This window comes from Scyliorhinus torazame, chromosome 9 (genome assembly GCF_047496885.1).
Source record: "Scyliorhinus torazame isolate Kashiwa2021f chromosome 9, sScyTor2.1, whole genome shotgun sequence".
Lineage (NCBI taxonomy): Eukaryota > Metazoa > Chordata > Chondrichthyes > Carcharhiniformes > Scyliorhinidae > Scyliorhinus > Scyliorhinus torazame.
In genome coordinates this window covers 162,029,026-162,049,859 of record NC_092715.1, presented here as the reverse complement: position 1 = coordinate 162,049,859, position 20,834 = coordinate 162,029,026, and the positions used below count along the sequence as shown (strand labels likewise).

Here is a 20,834-nt window from a genome sequence, read left to right as displayed (position 1 = left end):
TGTCGATGATCTGGCACGTCTTGCAGAGATTGCCATGGAAGGGTTGTGTGGTGTCGTGGTCGCTGTTCAGCAAACTACCCAGCCTTCAGAACACGACCACGACACGACACAACCCTGCAATGGCAATGTACGCTGCCAGTCGGGGAACACTTCAGCAGTCAAGGGCATTCAGCCTCTGATCTTCGGGTAAGCGTTCTCCAAGGTGGCCTTCAGGACGTGTGACAATGCAGAATCGCTGAGCAGAAACTTATAGCCAAGATCTGCACACATGAGCACGGCCTCAACCGGGATCTTGGATTCATGTCGCATTACATTCGCCCCCCCCCCCCCATCTGGCCTGAACTTGTGAAATCCTATCAATTGTGCTGTCTTGAGACAATTCACACCTCTGTAATCTGAGATTATCCCTCTCTCCAGTTGCTCCGTCTGGACCTTTAAGATTTAATTACCTGCAAAGACTCGCATTCAAAGTATTGTCTTGCATCTTTGACTTTGTCGATATATATGTTTCTGGAACCCACCTCTTCATTCACTTGAGGAAGGAACTGTGCTCTGAAAGCTAGTGACATCGAAACAAACCTGTTGGACTTTAACCTGGTGTTGTAAGACTTCTTACTGTGCTCACCCCAGTCCAACGCCGGCATCTCCACATCATGATTAAGAATTTAGCTTACCATGACCAGCTGTCTTGTCATTGGTCAATTTACTTCTAGGTCACACTCTGTATCCACATTAGTTTCTATTCTGGACTATTAGATACTATTCAGGATCTGAGCTCGCCACTTTGGGCCACTTGAAGTTTCTCTTTCAGCTTTGTTTTATTTTTACTTCCTCCAGTCGTGCCTGGATTCACTTCCCCACTTTTTCTTGCATCATTTCCACTGTATTCCTCCTTGAAATAGCGCCATTTCCCAGCTATGTTGGTCAGAATTGTATCTCCCCCCCCCCCCCCCCTCTCCCACAAGGGGTTGGTTGTGGGAGGGGGTGTAGCTGGGCACTGCAAGAGGGGTGCAGTGCTGGTCGCTTATCAATGTGCACTGGTATTTTACCAGCGGCTGAGTAGGTGGTATGGATCCTGCGCACATATGGGTCGATTGAGGCCCTCGATAAAGGGTCTCCTGGCACTAGTATTTTACCAGTGGTGGGGATGCACGTGCCACTTGGTGAGCCCACAAGTTAAGCCCTGACCACCTGATTACAAGCTTGGGATATCCTTTCTGTCCAGGCACCTTGTGCCCAAGGAGCATACCCGACACCCCATTCAGTGGCATGGGCCCCTCTCTTTCTCCCAGTTGCGTTCAAGTTTGGCCTTCAACTACTTTCCAGCTTATGGACTGACTTGTCCCAGCAATAGCCACCACTCCAGGTGACGCTGTAGGGACTGGAAAGGCGTGGCCATCTGATTAGCATGCAGCTCTTGGAAGAGGAGCATCCTCCCTCATGTGTGCAAACGCTTTGATTCCAGGCCGTTAAACTGCCTGACAGCCATATAATCCTATCATGGTTCCCTGGACTGATGGGGGACGGCTCATCCCCAACTTTTCACTGCCTTGACATAAAATTAAGCTTTTTCTGCAAACTCAAGTCCCCCTTGAACACACCCAGTGCCTTCCTCTGCTTCTCCGTTGGTGTTCTCCTGAACATCTGTTGTTGAATCTCCAAGTAAATTCAATGCAATTTATTTGAAAAACATTTTGGTAAGAGAAAAATATATTTGATCAGCTGGATGTCTTTATGCATTTAAATTCATAACCAGGTTTAAGAGACTGATACAAAAGCTACTGGGAAATCTATATTGACCTATGGGATTTCATTTTGCTCAGTACAAAGAGCAATACAGCACAGGAACAGGCCCTTCGGCCCTCCAAGCCTGCGCCGACCACGGTACCTGCCTAAACTAAAACCGTATGCACTTGCGGAGTTTGTATCCTTCCATTCCCACCCTATTCATATATTGTCTCGTTGCCCCTTAAATACCGCTATCATACCACCACCACCTCCCCAGGCAGCGCTTTCCATATATTTACCACCCTCTTGTGTAAAAGCTTGCCCCACACACTTTAAACCTATGTCCCCTAGTACTTGACTCTCCTACCCTAGGAAAGAGCATCTGACTATCCACTGTCCATACCACTCATAATCTTGTAGACCTCGATCAGGTCGCCTCTCAACCTCCGTCGCTCCTGTGAGAACAAATTGTGTTTATCTAACCACTCCTCATAGCTAATGCCCTCCATACCAAGCAACATCGTAGTAAACCACTTCTGTACCTTCTCCAAAGCATCCACATCCTTCTAGTAGTGTGGCGACCAGAATTATACACAATTCCAAATGAGGCCTAACTAAGGTCCCGTGCAGCTGCAACATGACTTGCCAATTTTTATATTCAATGCCCTGACCGATGAAGGCCAGCATGCCGTATGCCTTCTTAACCACCTCATCCACATGCGTTGCCACTTTCATTGATTGGTGGACATGCATGCCCAGATCTCTCTGCCTGCCTATACTCGCAAGAGTTCTACCATTTACTGTGTACTTCCTACATTCATTGGACCTTACAAAGTGCATTACCTCACACTTAACATAGAACATAGAAAAATACAGCACAGAACAGGCCCTTCGGCCCACGATGTTGTGCCGAACCTTTGTCCTAGATTAATCATAGATTATCATAGAATTTACAGTGCAGACTTGTCCGGATTAAACTCCATCAGCCATTATCCACCCAAGACTCCAACCAGTTTATATCTTGCTGTATCCTCTGACAATCCTCTTCATTATCCACAACTCTACCAATTTTTGTGTCGTCTGCGAACTTACTAATCAGACCAGCTACATTTTCTTCCAAATCGTTTATATACACTACAAACAACAAAGGTCTCAGAACTGATCCCTGTGGAACGCTGCTAGTCACAGGTTTCCATTCAGAAAAGCATCCTTCTACTGCTACCCTCTGTCTTCTGTGCCCAAGCCACTTCTGTGTCCAACTTGCCAGCTCTCCTCTGATCCCATTTGACTTCACCTTTTGTACGAGTCTACCATGAGGTACCTTGTCAAAGGCTTTACTGAAGTCCATGTATACAACATCTACTGCCTTTCCCATATCTATCATCTTTGTCACTTCCTCGAAAAACCCAATCAAATTAGTGAGGCACGATCACCCCTTCACAAAACCATGCTGTCCATCACTAATAAGTCCATTTGTTTCCAAATGTGAGTAAATCCTATCTCTAAGGATCTTTTCCAATAATTTCCCTGTCACTGACGTAAGGCTCACCGGCCGATAATTTCCTGGATTATCCCTACTGCCCTTCTTAAATAATGGAACAAAGTGCGCATGGTCTTCCCAAAGAGGCCATATCTCAGTCCAGAGAGCTTAGGTGCGTGCATAGAAGTTTCTCTCGTACTCAAGAGCTACCACTTGAGTTTAGCCTGCTAAAAGCGTGCAATTTACCAGTGTAGGACACCAACCAGGACCAGTCTACACATTAAAGTTGTAGCCTGCATGGTTATTTGAAGTTAAGGATCCCAACCCAGGCACGATGACGCAGTGGTTAGCACTGCTGCCTCACGGCACCAAGGACCTGGGTTCGATCCCGGCCCTGTGTCACTGTCCTGTGGAGTTTGCACGTTCTCCCAATTTTTATATGGGTCTCACACCCACAACCCAAAAATGTACAGGGTAGTGGATTGGCCATGCTAAATTACCCCTTAATTGGAAAAAATAATTGGATACGTTAAATGTATATTTTAAAAATCCCACCCAACCTATTCTTCTGCTCCCATGCTGCCTCCTCACCCCTGACCACTGATTGCATTAGTTGCCAAATATTAACTTGTCTGTTCCCTCCACATACTGACTAACTTGCTGCATATTTCCATGTTGCTGTATGATTTTCTTTCAGATTTTGAGTATTTGTAATTATCTGTCTTTTTTATTATGAATGACAATTTCCTGTTTGCTGTTTTAAAATTGTAATCTCTGATTTTAAAATGTAACCCTAGGCTTAAAGAGCATTCTGCCCATTACAACAGCAAAAGTACCAATCGTAAAATTTTTCCACATAAGAAGTGGCCTTGAGGGAGACATTAGTTTATATAACACTCTGGTAAGAAACACAACATTTTAATTAGATGTAATATTAATAAATACTATTCAATAGACCTCTAAAAAATTAGGTTTTTGTTTCATGACCAATTGTTTTTTTGCATCTGATCTTTGTTATTAACCAAAGGCAATGAAAATGATGGGCTAAATTTTGATCTTGACTAATTTCACCATTGTATTTGGATATTTTTAAAGACAAAACCAACTTTGCACAATTGCTTCTACATAAATATGAGTGTATATTTTTATTTGATTGTAGTTTGGTGGATTGGATTAAACAAAGCAAAATCTATTTTCATTCTGCAGGCCTTGCACAACACTGGACTGTTGGCCTCTTATGCAGCAATTGACCCCAGAGTGAAATACTTAGGATATACAATGAAGGTTTTTGCCAAGGTAACTTTACCTTTGTTCTTGTATATCAGAATTTGTTCAAATGTTTCATGTATGCTTTTAGACATTCAATGTTGAGACTGTTTGTCATAGCCATTATATTTAGGCTTTGAAGGCTAAGTTAATGTGTTCATTTAATCATGGTCCATATCTCTATTTTAATACAATATTGAGTTAAAACATGGCAGTTCGAGCTTTGGGACAATTTTGGAACAAGATCTGAGAGCTGTCATGCTTGACTAAATTGGAGTCTTTTTTTGGAGTCAACAAACCGCACATATCAGATACTAGAAATGTATTTCATACATTTCATGTATTTCAACAGGTGTGCGATATTGGAGATGCATCCAGAGGCAGCCTTTCATCATATGCATATACCCTAATGGCACTTTACTTCCTACAGCAAAGGAAACCACCGGTAATTCCTGTCCTTCAAGAGGTATGCAAGAATTAACCAAGATCCTCATCCAAAATACATTCTTGATAAATTTCATACTCTTAAATAGGATAATGTTTTTTTTTTTAAAGCAAAGTGTCAGTAATATTTCAATGTTTTCAATATCTATTACCATTTTTAAAATTAGGACAATGCTGATTTCTATAGGAAACTGCACAAATCTCTGGGCTTATTCCAGAGTGTTGAAAATGGAGATAATATATACAGTTTGTATTTTCTACATTGGATAAAAGATTTACCAAATTCACTATTCATAAAGACTAACCACTCAGTTTATAATTACTTCTTGGTTTGTATAAGAATTATGTTTGTTTTGCAGAATTATCACAATTTAACATTCACTGATTTTCAGATATATGATGCAACAAAAAAGCCAGAATTGTTCATTGATGGTTGGAATGTCTATTACTTTGATAAATTGGATGAATTGGTAAGTTCACTTAAACAGCGAGGTTATTTTTAAACCAGGCAACTTTAGTTTCTTCACTTCAATCGTTTTTTATCCCAGAGTAACATTTCATTTTTTGGCGAGTTCAGCCTCCGTTCATCCTCAAGTAAACCATTGCTTGCCTGAAAACTAATGCAGTCCTTTGAAAATGTATTGTAGAAAAGCAAATGGCCAGACTATGGAAAAAATAAAGAGTCTGTTGGAGAGTTGTGGCTGGGGCTTCTCAGGTTCTACACAGAGGAGTTTGATTTCAAAGAACATGTTATCAGCATCCGGAGAAAGGCTCTACTCACAACCTTCAAGAAGCAGTGGACTTCTAAATATATTGTTATAGAAGGTAAATCTTGTAAAACTGATTTGGTGTCACTTACATGATCAAATTTTAAAATATTTTTTAAAACAGTACACTTGTGTTTTCTAAACGTGTGAGTCTATGTCTAAGAGCAATGAGGAGCATACTAAATGTCCTTACCCTCGGGTCAACAGAATTAAGTAGTGCACATGTAATTGGTATTTTAATTACCCAATTGATCATGGATAGAAAAGTGTTGAGGGGGCAGTCCCAATAGTTGTGGATATTAATTGTTTTTCTCATTATTAAGATCCCAGACCAGACCCAAACAGTGGCTAGGATACTGGACCAAAACTCCAATATTTTTGTTTATTTTATAAAACAGCGCGGAAAGAATACATAATAATATTCGCTTATTGTCACAAGTAGACTTCAATGTAGTTACTGTGAAAAGCACCTAGTCGCCACATTCCGAATACTTTGCTTCAGGACTGATTGCACAAATAAATGGGGATTTAGTATTTTAAAGCAAACCTTTAGTATTACCACAATATTAAACATCTTTAACATTACACCCCAAAATAGCTCACAATTACCCCTTAAACAATATTACTCAATACAGCAAATACAATACTTGTAATTATTATCTCTATTCCCAATTAAACAAGAAATAAAAAATACATACAGCTTTCAATCCATCCTACATCCCAATGGCACATAGTAATACTTGCTTTACAGAACAGATTTGGCTCTTGTTAGAATCCCTGCAGACTCTGGCTGGATGTCTTCAAAAAGCTGTTTCAACTGATTTGTTTCAGATTCCCCCATTGTTCTCAAAGAAGTGTGCACTGCTTTCAATGCTATTAATCTTTTTTAACTATCCTACTTTGAGAGCAAAATACTTTACTTGAGGTCTAAAGGGTAGACAGATCAGAACTCAACTCAGAATCTTTCTCAAAATGTCTGAATACCTTAATAAATGCCTTAGATCCACCCAGCAATGACACATCTCCCCAAGCTGGATACAAATGAACACCCCAGGCTCCCCCTAGTCAAAAAGCAGTGCATTAGCCTCGGTTTTTACTATTGTCAATTTCATTTCTGGCTCCTAAAAGCTTTCGGGCCTTGCAAAACAAAATTATTTTAAAAATATGACTACTGCAGTCAAACACACTCTAACCCAGGCTTTTAAACCTTAAATTGCCACATTTTATAATCCAATATATCTAAAATCCTGCACTCATCAATCATATACTTGTCATATGAGGAATGGTTGAGGACTCTGGATCTGAACTCGTTGGAGTTCAGAAGGATGAGGGGGGATCTTATTGAAACTTACAGGATACTGCAAGACCTGGATAGAGTGGATGTGGAGAGAATGTTTCCACTTATAGGAAAAATTAGAACCGGAGGACACCATCTCAGACTAAAGGGACGATCCTTTAAAACAGATGAGGAGGACTTTCTTCAGCCAGAGGGTGGTGAATCTGTGGAACTCTTTGCCGCAGAATGCTGTGGCGGTCAAATCACTGCATGTCTAGGGGTTGGTTTATCATAGTGGGCTAAACAGCTGGCTTGTAATGCAGAACAAGGCCAGCAGCACGGGTTCAATTCCCGCGGCCTCCTCGAACAGGCGCCGGAATGTGGCAACTAGGGGCTTTTCACAGTAACTTCATTGAAGCCTACTTGTGACAATAAGCAATTATTATTATAATTAAGACCGAGATAGTTAGGTTATTGATTAATAAGGGGATCCGGTGTTATGGGGAGAAGGCAGGAGAATGAGGATGAGAAAATATCAGCCATGATTGAATGGCGGAGCAGACTCGATGGGCCGAGTGGCGTAATTCTACTCCTATGTCTTATGGTCTTATATCATGCAGCATTTAAGCAAGCATACAAGGAAAATAATTAGTTGCTAGACTTGAGTTTTTTTTAGCAGTGATCTGGAAATGGTACTAGGCATTCATGTGGTGGAACACATGGACCGATAGTGACCATGATATAAGATTAGAGTCAATTCGGCAAGCTACCAATGCAGGTAATCTTTTTACAAATAAATTTAGAGTACCCAATTATTAAATTTTTTCCAATTAAGGGGCAAATTAGCTTGGCCAATCCACCTAACCTGCACATCTTTTGGGTTGTGGGGGTGAAACCCACGCAGACACGAGGAGAATGTACAAACTCCACACGGACAGTGACCCAGGGCCGGGATTCGAACCTGGGTCCTCAGCGCCGCAGTCCCACAATGCAGATAATTTTAATGTAGGGTTACACTCTGAAGGTGGTGGAATAGGAGAGAGACTTGCAATGTTTAATTAACTATGATCTTTAAGTGCCTTGTGCTTGTCCACGCGCACTACCTTTCCCTCAAAAGTGTCTATTTTTGACTGCAGCTTATTCGTTCAGCATAATGTTTTGGCCGGTGTTGCACAGCTGCAGAGCGGATTAATTTGATGTTGGGGTGTTTATTAAAGACACTGAAATACAGTACTGGTGTTTAACAGACACTTTATGGCTATGTCTTGAATACTGTGGGCAATATTGCTCTCAAATGGTAGTGGATGTCGATACCCAAGAGAAAGTCTGAAGGAGAGCTCCAAATTGACGCCGGGCTTGGGGAAACTGGAGCTTCCTTAGTTGCATAAATTTAGGCTTCAGGGAGGTATGATTGCAATCTTTCAGATGATGTCTAAAAGGTGTGGTGAGGTCTAGGACTAATAAAAAGTTAGATTAGATATTGGAAAGTACTTTTGCAGAAATTCATTGGCCTCTCGAATAGATTGCTAGAATGTGCAGTGAGTATTCACTCACAATAGGCCTTTAAAAAGGATCTAGATTTGAAGTAGAAGGGAACTTGAGTTTAGAAACCAAGTGGACCAACAGTGATTAATAAATTGGATATGGCAGTACCATGGAATTTTGGGGATTGGAGAGGTATTTTTTGGAATTATTTCCCAAATTAGCCTATGTTCTTTTTTATCTCTCCTTCTGCCTCTCAGAATATTGCATGGCCTGGCAGTAGGGTAAAGGTCCACATGTGTTGCACTACACCTGGATGGACAGGCTGCGTAGTCTTTACATGATCTCATGGTGGCGACTACTTTTGATTGTGGTCATTTCCTCTTTGACCATCTTTTGACATTGCCAGATGCACATGGTATTTTTAAATCTCTATTATTTTATGTGTAAACAAAAAGTAGTTTTCTCAAGATGTAATCAAAAAATTTGTTTGAAATAGATCCATTTGACCTCAATCATAACCTTGGCGCTGGATTGTCCCGAAAGAGTAAGTTGCATTTTGTCTCCTATTAAATAGTTTTCAGCATTAGGTATGTTGGTCTAATATAGAGATGATTGCTCTTTGTTTTTCCAGTGACAAATTTTATCATGAAAGCTTTCATCAATGGGAGAAAGGTTTTTGGAACTCCAATTAAATTCATCCCAATGCAATATCCCACAATTATGGTATGTTGTGTATTTTGTCTGGAAATTCACATATCTACATGACATTCTCAACATCAATTATGCTTGTAAAATTGAAGTAATTTACTTGACTGCGACATCTTCATCTGGCATAGGCAAGGGAAAAAATCTAACCTTTCTATATGTGCAAATAGGACAATTTTGCAGAAGGAGAGAAAATACTTCCTGAATTAAAGGAGTAATGTGTTTTGTTTAAATAAGGCTGTTTGTACCCTAATCTCTCATTTGAAGGAGATACTTTTCTGAAATGAAATACTCTGCTATAATTCTCAAAAAACATTTCTAGCTCATTTTGTTGGAAATTAAGAATTTTAGGCTATTAGCATATCTATCCTCTTCAATGATCAACCAAGCTTATAAAATGTGTGATTGTATCCCTTATTTATGTGTAATCATAACATAAATTTTTGTCTCTTAATATACTATCTGGTTTAGTGGCCTTCCTTGGTAACCCACTGCAGAAACCCTTTTAGACATTTAAGAAAACTTTCCGCCTCCATACTTATTTCTCACATAAACGTTTAATTAGTGTCATCTGTATGCCACCAGTCCTTTCACGATTGAGCAGTGAGAGACCGGTAAAGTGTAAAAGGCCGAGAGTGTATAGAATTTAGCCTCAGAAAGAACATTGGCTCCTCTGGACAGCAGAGATTCTTTCAGCCCATCGAGTCTGCACCAACCCTGAAAGAGCGCTCCACCTAGACACACTCCTCCGCCCTATCCCCATTACCCCGCGGATTGATCATAGCTTACCCACTTAACCTGCACATCTTTGGACTGGAGGAAAACCCACCTGGAGGAAACCCACGTAGTAATGGAGAAAACATGCAAACTCCACACAGACAGTCACCCAAGGCCAGAATCGCACCCAGGTCCCTGGTATTGTGAGGCAGCAGTGCTAACCACTGTGCACCAACATGCGTTAAACCTTAGCAAGAGACTTGAGGTACAGAAATCATTTAAGTCAAGTGTTTAATTATCATAAACTTTTCAGAGAAAACTGTTTAGTTTAGCATGTGGTAACAAATGAAGCAGTATCTGCACAATGTGTACCCATGATGAGCACGCATGCCAGAACTGTCCTTTACCATTTTCACTGAAGTTTAAAGGGTTGGATTCTCCGCCCCACCGCGCCACATTTCTGCCCCAGCCCGCCTTCGGCATTCTCCGTTGCGCTGGCCGGTCCATGGGTTTTCCCATTGTGGGGCAGCCCACGCCATCGGGAAACCTCCGGGCACTGACAAAATGGGGAATCACGCCCAAGGCTTCTGAGCTTGAAAAAAATCTCATTGCCCCATCACTTACTGGAGGCTGAAAAATTCCTGGAAATTGCCACCACGCAAATGATGAACAGGTAGAAAGAGGAGATGAGAGGCAATGCCCTATGACAGATAGCTTTATGGTACGAAATACCTGTGGTCATGACCACTTTGAGGAAGGCAACCATGAGAAAACCATAGTGCTGTATAGCAAGTGGTTTCCAAAGAGATAGGGAATGAACTGTGAAAACCCAAGGGCCGGGATTCTCCGATCCCGAGCCGGGTTGGAGAATCGCGCCACGCTGGCCCGCCGATTTTCGGCGCCCGCGGGATCGCCGCCGCGCTGGTCGGGGGCTGTTGAAAGCACCACCCCCCCTCCCTCCAGGCCTCGACGAGCCAAGTGCCCGCCGTGTTTGGCAGAGTCCCGCCGGCGTTGGTTAGGTATGGTCCCACCCGGCGGGACCTCAGAGTTCTGAATGCGGGGGCCGTCCTGGTTTGGGTGGGTGGGGAGGGGGGGGGGGGGGATCTGACTCCAGGGGGGAGGGCCTCCACGGTGGCCTGGCCCGCGATCGGGGCCTACCGATCGGCGAACGGTCTAGATCAGTGGGGGGCCTATGTTCCTCCGCGTCGGGCCACTGTAGGACTCCACCATATTGCCCGGGGACTGGCACGGAGACGGGAACCCACACGCACGCGATGACTCGCGCCAGCCATGGTGCGCATGCGCGGACTAGCGCTGGCCTCCGAGCAGCGGACACCACTCCAGCGCCGTACTAGCTCTCTAGGAAGGGGTGCATACCCGGGCCTGGCGGCCCACTGACGCCGGAGTGGCTCGCGCTGCTTTTGACGCTGGCATTAGAACTTGGCCGCAGGGTCGGAGAATCCCGGTCAAGAAATATGGGGATACCATCGTTATTAAAAGAAACAGTCATTTTTCTAGTTTCAGCTGAGAGTTCCAAATGGTGTGTTTCATCCCCGATGTCAGGTTAGGGAATGTTATGGTGCAGCTGCAAATATTTTATCAAAACGAGAGAATAATCAAAGAATATGGTACATGTCGGAACATGAAAGGAATAGAATTAAAATCCTGTAAAATTAGACTGATAAAAGAGGAGGTCTTCTAGAATAATAATCTCGGGATTATTCCAGTGCTACAAGCTGTTCAGTACAGGAATACGAAGATGACAAAGGTGAAACTGTGGCTGCAGACGTAAGCCCAGACTTTCCAAGAAATAATGGAACTCCCCACAGACCTCGAACGAAGCTGCCCTAAAATATCTAGCACTCTCTGTGGTGTGAATCTCATTTTCATTCACATTAATTTGAATCCGTTGTCAAGTCAATGGTATCTCCATGTGTTCAGTTAGAATGATGTCATTGAGCAGGATAAGCAATCCTATTGGAGTTCTTGGACAGCAAACATGGAAGTTTTGGAGAATTATTATCTCCTTACGTTTTAATATTTTTACAGAGAGAAATGCAGTTTCTGATGTACACATTTATGATTAAGGTGGAAATTACATTAACATAAAAGCAATAAGAATTAATAATAATCTTTGTTGGTTCAAGTAGGCTTACATTAACACTGCAATTAAGTTACTGTGAAAAGCCCTGAGTCACCACATTCCGGCGCCTGTTCGGGTACACAGAGAATTCAGAATGTCCAATTCACCTAACAGCACTTCTTTCGGGACTTGTGGGAGGGAACCAGAAAACTGGAGGAAACCCACACAGACACAGGGAGAACATGCAAACTCCGCACAGACAGTGACCTAGCCGGGAATCGAAGCTGGGACCCTGGCGCTGTGAAGCAACAGGAGAGCAGCATGGACCACAGTCGTCAACAGGAGACCCAAGACACTCTGGATACTTATTGTCAGATGTAGTGATGGCGAATGCTGACCGTTGTGTCATTGTTATCACCACAAAATTTGGGCCATTGATATTAATAACAGTAAAATCAACCCTTAAATTGAACCCTGCTCATAAATTCTTTGTAGCTTGAAATACCCTGTTTGTGCTTTTTCTCTGTTCCAACTTCTGAAACCAGTACTAAGCTCTAACGACATGACTTTTTACCTTAGATAAAGTTCCACCTTAGTAATAGCTTAAAACCTTTGCAAAACTAAGCATATGGTGTTAACTGACATGTGGATAAAGGAAGTGCAATAAATTTCAGGAGAAACGTCACAGGTTAGCTAAGTCCAAGCTGACTGTCCTTTAACAAGTTACGTTTTTCCATTTTATTACATACCAGATCTCAAATTATTTTTAAGACCTTGGCCAGAATTTTCTGCTCTTGTTCAAGTCAGGCCGTTTTGGCTCAACTCTCCTGCATTCATGACTTTGATCAGAGTCACCTATATTAAACAAGTGACAGAATAAAATGCATGGGTCAACAAAGAATCATCTATTGGATAAAACCTTTTTTTTAAATATTGCATCACTTGAACATTGCAAGAGAAATAGTCAGGCGTCTTCCCACATGTGAGTGTAGTATTCATGTCTTGCACAGGCTTTATAGAAAATTGTTGATAGGAAGTACTTTTGGCACAGAAAAGCCTGTCTGATGCATCAGTAAGCCAGACAGCAGAATAACAGGATACTTTTCAGTTCATTGTGTAAAATTGTAATAATTATTATAATAATTCATCTTGGTTTGAACAAGAAAGTGTAACCAAAAATACTGCCAGTTGTGCAGGTGCAATAATTGTGATTGTATTTAACTTTTGTTTTGTTTTTTAATTGAAGGAGTATTTCTTTGATCCAGAAATCCTGACTGAGGGGCAGTTGGCTCCAAATGACAGGTGCTGTAGAATTTGTGGGAAAATCGGTCATTTTATGAAAGATTGCCCAATGCGGAGAGGGTGAGTAACAGGCAAATCATCTTGCTTCCTCTACAACAGAAATTATTTATTTGCACATAGGTTACTGTTGTGGGAAAATCAACCACTTCGGGAGTCAGACTTGCTGTGTTCAAGCAGTGCAGTTTATTGTTACACGAAGCTTCGGGAGAAAGCGTACGTACCCCGCGGTACGGTAGCCAACCTTTCTCGTGGTTTGAATGGCAGTCATTCATTTTATACTTTGGGTTCACAATGAGCCCAGATACAAAACAATTATCACCTTGTTATCTTTAAACATTTTATAGATTGTACATCGCTATTTGTAAGTGTTTTGCCATTTACACATGGTTATAGTTAAAGAGGTTTTACAGGTTACAGGTAGCAGCAGGAAAGCAGTATCGATTGTCCCTTTGTTTTAGGAAATGGCCCAAGACATTCGTATTAGCCTATCATTGTGTACACCTTGGCTGAAGTCAGCTTTATTCAAGTGGTGTCCCGCATTTATGTATTTCTTAATCTTCCTGTCTGGCTCCCTTTGTCCTGGATCTGTCCCACTGGCACCCCGCTGGGCTCCAGGCATCAGTTATGTCTGCTTTATTCTCTGTGTCTCCATCTTGTGTGTCAGGCAGCCATCTTCTGTGCCAAGTGCCCTTCTGAACCATTTCCCACTTCAGTTACAAAAGCACTTTTTAATTCAGAATCCGCTCATTAGCTCATTTTTAGAACTTATGGGTTATCGTATATTTATAAATGTAAGAATTTGGCAGCAAATAAGGCCGGGGAGGAGCGTCATTTGTCCTATTGTGCCTTTGCTGGGACTTAGTCATATTCCTTGGTTTTTCCTTAGTCACATTCCCTGGTTTTTCCTTAGTCATATTCCCTGGTTTTTCCCCATATAACCTGAAATAATTATTAACTTTCCATTTTAATTCTTCTGCTAGCAATAATTCTAATGGGTATTCTATCTCTGAACAACCATCTTGAATTTTAAAAAAACATTCTCTTCATTTTTTCTGGTGATGATTTTGAACTCAGTATTGAATGTTGCCTTTCCTTGTTCTCCCTACCAAAAGTATCACTTCCCATTATTCTGCGTTAAATTTTATCTGCCAATGTCTTCCCATTCCACCAGCTGTTTGCATCCTCTTAAATTCTATCTATGTCCTCTTCACAATATTATTATATTCTCTTCTTAATCCTCATTAAGCTAGAAATCATTTCCTATTATTTTTCTCAATTTACTGTCATAACTGTTACTTATGCAGGCAGGTAAGAAACCCACTTCCTGCTATTTGATGGCATATTTTATACACTTTGAGATGCTGTAATTGATTAATCCCTAACAATTGATCAAGTCTGGCTTCTGATTACAACTGGAGATACATATGCTAAATCATATACTTAAAAGACAGGGAGACCTGCAAGATACAAATGTGTGCATGTGCAAAGATACCTTCACATCGACATCAGGAGATACAGCGGGCGAGATTCTCTGTCCCGGGACACCCGGATTGCATTCTCCAATGGGACGCAGAATCGGACATTGGGGCAAAATCGGCATCGATGCCAGGCGCCGACCCAAATGGGATGCTCTGACCCCCAGAATCAAGGTCCACGCTACACGTCAGCGGGAGCATGTAAATTAATGCAAATGTGTCTTACTGACCCATTTGAATCCATTTCGCGGGTCCGGCACCTTATGTTCTTGCCCTCCGTGATTCTCCTGTCCCCGCAGCCGGGAATTATATGGGCACGGTCACTTGTGGTCTCTACCAGCGTGGCCGGGGTGAACCTCGTGATGGGCCAAGGGGGTAACCCTCCAAAGGAGTTATGCCTTGGCCCTCCGCGATGCCCACCATGCCAGGGCCACGCTGATAGAGCCCATCCAAGCCCCCATCCCCCAGGACCCATGTAGTAGGGAAACACCCCACATGGAACCTTGTAATAGGGGAACACTGGAACACCCCCATAGGGACCCTGTGACTAAAGAGACTCCTCTCCCCCCCCCCTCCCATAAAAGAAGGGAGACCCTGGAAGCTTGAGAGCATGCAGACAGGTTCAGTGAGAATAATTACAGCTGTGACACTTACCTTGAAGCTCCATGTGTCCATTCCTCGAAAGAGAATAGCTGTGACCTGCATCTGGTTGCCACAGATCCAGTGGCTGCAAGCCATTCATAGCTTGCTGGTAGTGGTCTGTGATTGACAGCTTCTACAAACCATCTGCAGCTTTGATTCATTCATTTCCCTTCACGGTGCAGTGACCTAAGTGATGAAACCCCAATGTTGGCACAGATTGACCACATCAAAGAGAGGTAAGTGCAGTGCAATCACACTCTTCGAGGTCCACCACCCCTGGGCCACAATGGTAGAGACCATCTTAGCCCATCCTCTCCCACCCCCAACCTCAAATCCTCCCTCGCCCCCTCACCGCATAGCAGCTCCGAACCACCGGATTGTCTGGGTGATCCCCCCCCCCATTCCAAATACAGAGGTGACCTGCCTCCCGACCCACAGGGACCCCCTAATTCTATCAAAACCCTTCAAAATTTTGAACACATCTGTCAACTCTCCCAATAACTATCTCTGAAAAGAACAATTGCAGCTTTTCTGGTCTCTTCATAAAACTTCAGTTTCTCTCCCTAGTATCATTCTAGTAAATCACCTCTAATACCCTCTTCAGTGACTTGACATGCTCTTAAATTATGGTGACCAGAATTGGACAGAAGCAAATTGAAACTTAATGGTATATTTGGCTCCTATCATAATTAACATCAGTTAAATTAGAAAATGCACAGGTAACAACAACTAAGATATCACAGCACTTACTGTTGACTTCAGCATTGGATTTAAATAAGAACGTGCACAATAATAACACTCTATAACAATCTCCATACACTTGTCCCATCCTGTCACCCTGGCCAACCATCATAAGTTATTGAGATATAAATGTTGCTCAATGGCAAACCCATTGAATTTCTGACCCAATACTACTAAATCTCTAACTCTGAATACATTCAATTCAACAGTCACAAGTTATTGTTTCCTAACAACTCTTTTCAAAATATTTGTTAGCAGCAAAGCAAGACGACAAAATCTCGATGATATTAGATCCAAATCGGGGTTCAATGATAAATTTCAAAGACCCTTTGAAATCAAAACCAAAAGAAAACCTGAAGACAAAGAATTCCCAAACAAGGACCTGCCAAAGCTGCTTGCACTAAATTTCATGGATATTCCAGTAAAAGAAGGAGATGTATACCCCGAGATTCGACTGCCAAGGAAATCTAAGGAAGACCGAGCAGCAAATGAAATTCTCAGGGACAGAACTTCCAGACAATACCCAGAACAAAGGAGGAAGCAGGAGGACAAAGATAAATGTTGCTTCATTTGTGGGAAGGAAGGTCACATCAGGAAGGAATGTCCTCGTCATAAAGGTAGTGATTGGTTAGTGTGTTTGAATTAAGCTGCTGGTAATTAGGGGCATAATTCTAATTGGTTATCTTATGTTGTTGTTTTGTAACGTCAGTCGAAAGATGCAGTAAAATTCAGGGGAATATTTTCTTTGTTTTGAGTAGTAATTCATCTGCAAGGAAAATTTGTATTCAAGACCTACTTTTAATTATAATGCCTTTTCCAGAATTTATTTTGTACCTAATGTATACGTGATGAGTTTTGTTTTTTCTGCTTTGCTTCAGGTATAATTAGTGCTGAATTTTCTGCATCCTCAGCACCCAGTATTGGAAATGAGTACGCCAAAGTAAATGTGGTAAGGAAGAGAATAAATGATGTGTAACAGACTAAAATTTGCATTATAGTATCAAAAGCAAAATATTACAGATGCTCAAAATCTAAACTGAAAACAAAAATGCTGGATAATCTCAGGATATAGAACTATCCCTCTTCAGTTCTGTAGAATAGTCATATGGACTAAACATTAACTTTGTTTCTCTCTCGACAGACACTGCCAAACCTTCTGAGTTTATCCAGCTTTATTTTAGAAATTTGTATTGATAACCTTTAGTGTCAGATATCTGATATTGAATAGTTGGGTGTTCAACATTGTCAACTTCTCAAACAAAGCAAAAAGGGATTTTGGAGGATGAGGGGAGGAAAGAGGAGCTATGCTTGAGCTTAATTTAGTTGCCTACTAATTCATACATTTTTCCCTTTATCTCAGAAGGAGAAGAGAAAACAAAAAGGACTCTTAAATTCCCAACCAGGTTTGGAAACTTTAATCTTTTATTTATTTATTTTATTCTTTCATAGGATGTGGGCATTGCTGGCATCGCCAGCATTTATTACCCATTTCTAATGCCCTTGAGAAGGAATGGCTTGCTTGGCTATTTATGTTAAGGGTCAACCACATTGCTGTGGGTCTGGAGTCGCATGTAGACCAGACTGGGTACAGGTGGCAAATTTCTTTCCCCAAAGGACATTAGTGACAAGATGGAATTTTATGAAAATCGATGATTATTTTATGGCCATCTTTCAATTTCAGACTAATTAGAATTATTGATTATATATTTATTGGTAAATATATGGAACGTGCTGCCTGAGAGGTGGTGGGAGCAGGTACGATAGCAGTATTTAAGGGGCATCTAGACAAATATGAGTAGGGTGGGAATGGAAGGATACGGACTCCGTAAGTGCATACGGTTTTAGTTTAGACGACCATGGTCGGCGCAGGCTTGGAGGGCTGAAGGTCCTGTTACTGTGCTGTATTCTTTATATAAATTCTCCAATTGTGGGCAGCACTGGAGCCCAGTGATTAGCACTTCTGCCTACGGCGCTGAGGACCCGGGTTCGATTACAGCCCCGGGTCACTTTGTGGAGTTTGCACTTTCTCCCCGTGTCTGCGTGGGTTTCACCCCACAACCCAAAGATGTGCAGAGTTGGTTGGATTGGCCACACTAAATTGCCCCTTAATTGGAAAAAAATAATTGGGTACTCTTTAAAAAAAAATTTTTTTTAAATAAATTCCCCAATTGCCATGGTGGGATTTGTACCCGTGTCCCTGAAGCATTAATTTGGGCTTCTGGATTACTCATCGTGTGACCTGACCACTACACCACCATCTCCCCCTAATGTTAACGTCTAAAGGATAAACCTTGATATTTAACATAACTTAGCGTATATATACATCATAAAATACAGGAGTGAGCGGTGTTCTCGGAGGCCAGTTAATCATGTTCCTATGTTCTGGTCGTGTACTGTTGCTCTTTTTAGCCTTAGTTTATTAGCTCTGATTATGTCACCTTTGCTCACGAGTCGCCAAGTATCTTTCTGATACCGCCACGTGGTTCAAGCTCGAGTTATGATTAATAAGTCAGCACACCGCTTAGTAAGATTGAAATCAACGGTCATTTATTATATACAACAAGTAATGCTTACACAATAATCCTACTATCTATACAGAAACCTATCACTACTGGCCAATACTTAACTTTAGGAAGGGCCCACCAGGTCAGGGAAACGAATGGCTTATCGAATCGGATCTGGCCCGCGGGATTCAAAAGGCTGATACAGGTCGATGGCTAGGAGTCTTTATCGGGTAGCGATCGCTGGAGTCAAACTTACTGTTTCTGGTTGATGTTCTTGCGAAGGTCTCGAGCAGGAGAAGAAGGAAGAGAGAGAGAGATCTGAACTTGGCCCCTTACTTTATAGGGCCCAGGGGCTTCCCGCCTCTCGGGGCGGCCCTTGACCCTGAGTCCCAAGTGATTGGACTTGTTCCCAATCACTGGGTTCGATACGTCCAATAACGGGGCGATTCCTCGATCGGGGGGTGGTCGTTCACCTGTCTTTGTTTCGGCCACTGCAGGCGCCGACAGGTCTGGTCCGGCATTCAATTGCTAATATGTTGCAATTGTTCCCGGGGATAGCCGATTAAACTACAGATGTCTGGGTTGATGTGCTGCTAATGGTCTTGAGTATCGATCTGGGCCGACTTTCCCAGAGCCGAATATGCTATTCTGTCTGCAGCTGTCCGTTTGTGTCCTGTTGGCTGCTTTTCCCATCAGCCTTTCCGGTTAGCCATTTTAAATCGGGTTTTGGCCAAATTAATAGGGAATCAGCCATTTTAGGTGGCTACAGTACCAAGTTTTGTGTCTGTTTCTAAAACATCATGTAAGTGATTCTTAATGTTGAACTGGAGCTTTGTCTGTTGGTGGTCATTTTTGGGGTATCGAACTCCAGTGCTGCAGACAGGGGCGAAGTTGAATGTCCTCACCTTTGCCTCGTTAATAGCCCCTTCGTGCTTGGCTAGAGGCCCCGTACTCTGCCCAGTGCCTTGGCCTGGTTCGGTGACCTCATGGAATTTTTACATTTGGAGAAGATCAAGTACAGCATTAGGAGTCGGTAGAGGGGTTCTACCTGAGATTGCAGCCATTCATTTCCTTTTTTAAAGAGTTAGTCACAGTCATTTCTTTTTGGGGGGGTGGTAGTTTATTGTTGTGGGTTTAGGTTTGGATGTGTTCTTAACTGTTGATTGTGTTCCTTTTATATTGTAATTTGTAACATCTGTATTAGATTATATTGTTAGAAATGAAAGTGTTTTCAATAAAAAAAAAATTTTTAATAAATAAAATAAATATATATATATTAAATTGTTATTGCTATCATCTCTTTCAAAACTTCCAAATATACCAGGATGAAAAGGTAGGAAAGTGGAATTTAAGTCACAATCACATCAGCCATGATCTTATTATGGGAGCAGGCTTGATGGGCGAAAAGGCCAACACTTGCTCCTATTTCTTATGTTCTCCCACCCTTATTGTCCAGGGACCAAAACCTCCCATCAAGCTACCCCTGCCATTGACATGAACCCACATCCCCGCCTCTATTTTTCTCCCATCTAACTATAATACCTCTCCAAGCTCATCTCACCCCTGAGACACATATCTTTCTCCCTTGACTCCATTCAGATTAAACTGATGGCAATTTCTTTACCAGTCGCCCATACTGTCTGACATTGTAAGTTGCTCCCTCTTCTCTTGCAATGACCCAACCCCTCATCAAAACTATTGTCATCATTCCCCTCCTCATTTTAAAGCAAGAATCAACTCCTCTACTCTAGGAAAGCACTGCCCCACTTTAATATCTGTTTCTTCTCCAAAGTTCTTAAATGTATTGTTGCTTCACAAATCCGTATCCATCTTTTCTGCAACTCTTTGAACTGTTCCAATAAGGTTTCTATTCCTGCCGTATGATCAAATAGCCCTCACCAAAATTAGACATGCCTTCCTATGTGACTGTAGTTGTAGTATGTTATTCCTTCTCATCGTCCTCCTCAACAACGTTTGACATGGTCGATTTCTGTACCAGCATCTCCAGTTGGGCAGAACTCGACTTTGATTCTCCTTGTGCTGGAACTCCACTCAAATGGGGCCACTCTCCGACATCCATGCTAAATTGCCCTTAGTGTCCAAAAAGGTTAGGTGGGGTTATGGGGATAGGGTGCAGGCATGGGCTTAAGTAGGGTGCTGTTTCCAAGGGCCAGTGCAGACTCGATGGGCCGAATGGCCTCCTTCTGCATTGTAAATTG

General features: G+C 42.1%; 1 protein-coding gene across 4 annotated transcripts in view; it reads left to right on the top strand.

Annotated features, from left to right (window-relative positions):
• LOC140429554 (terminal uridylyltransferase 7-like) overlaps positions 1 to 20,834 on the top strand; it is a 145,866-nt gene that overhangs the window by 123,624 nt on the left and 1,408 nt on the right. Inside the window, exons 18-28 of one of the 4 annotated variants that reach the window (XM_072516712.1) lie at positions 4,006 to 4,109; positions 4,415 to 4,504; positions 4,827 to 4,940; positions 5,311 to 5,388; positions 5,566 to 5,743; positions 8,943 to 8,990; positions 9,078 to 9,169; positions 13,198 to 13,313; positions 16,370 to 16,728; positions 16,990 to 17,060; positions 17,472 to 17,514. In XM_072516712.1, the coding sequence (XP_072372813.1) occupies positions 4,006 to 4,109; positions 4,415 to 4,504; positions 4,827 to 4,940; positions 5,311 to 5,388; positions 5,566 to 5,743; positions 8,943 to 8,990; positions 9,078 to 9,169; positions 13,198 to 13,313; positions 16,370 to 16,728; positions 16,990 to 17,060; positions 17,472 to 17,514 (1,293 nt within the window). Of the gene's footprint in view, positions 1 to 4,005; positions 4,110 to 4,414; positions 4,505 to 4,826; positions 4,941 to 5,310; positions 5,389 to 5,565; positions 5,744 to 8,942; positions 8,991 to 9,077; positions 9,170 to 13,197; positions 13,314 to 16,366; positions 16,729 to 16,989; positions 17,061 to 17,471; positions 17,515 to 20,834 lie in introns of those variants that run through there. The other 3 variants (XM_072516711.1, XR_011949121.1, XR_011949120.1) reach the window with 3 other exon arrangements.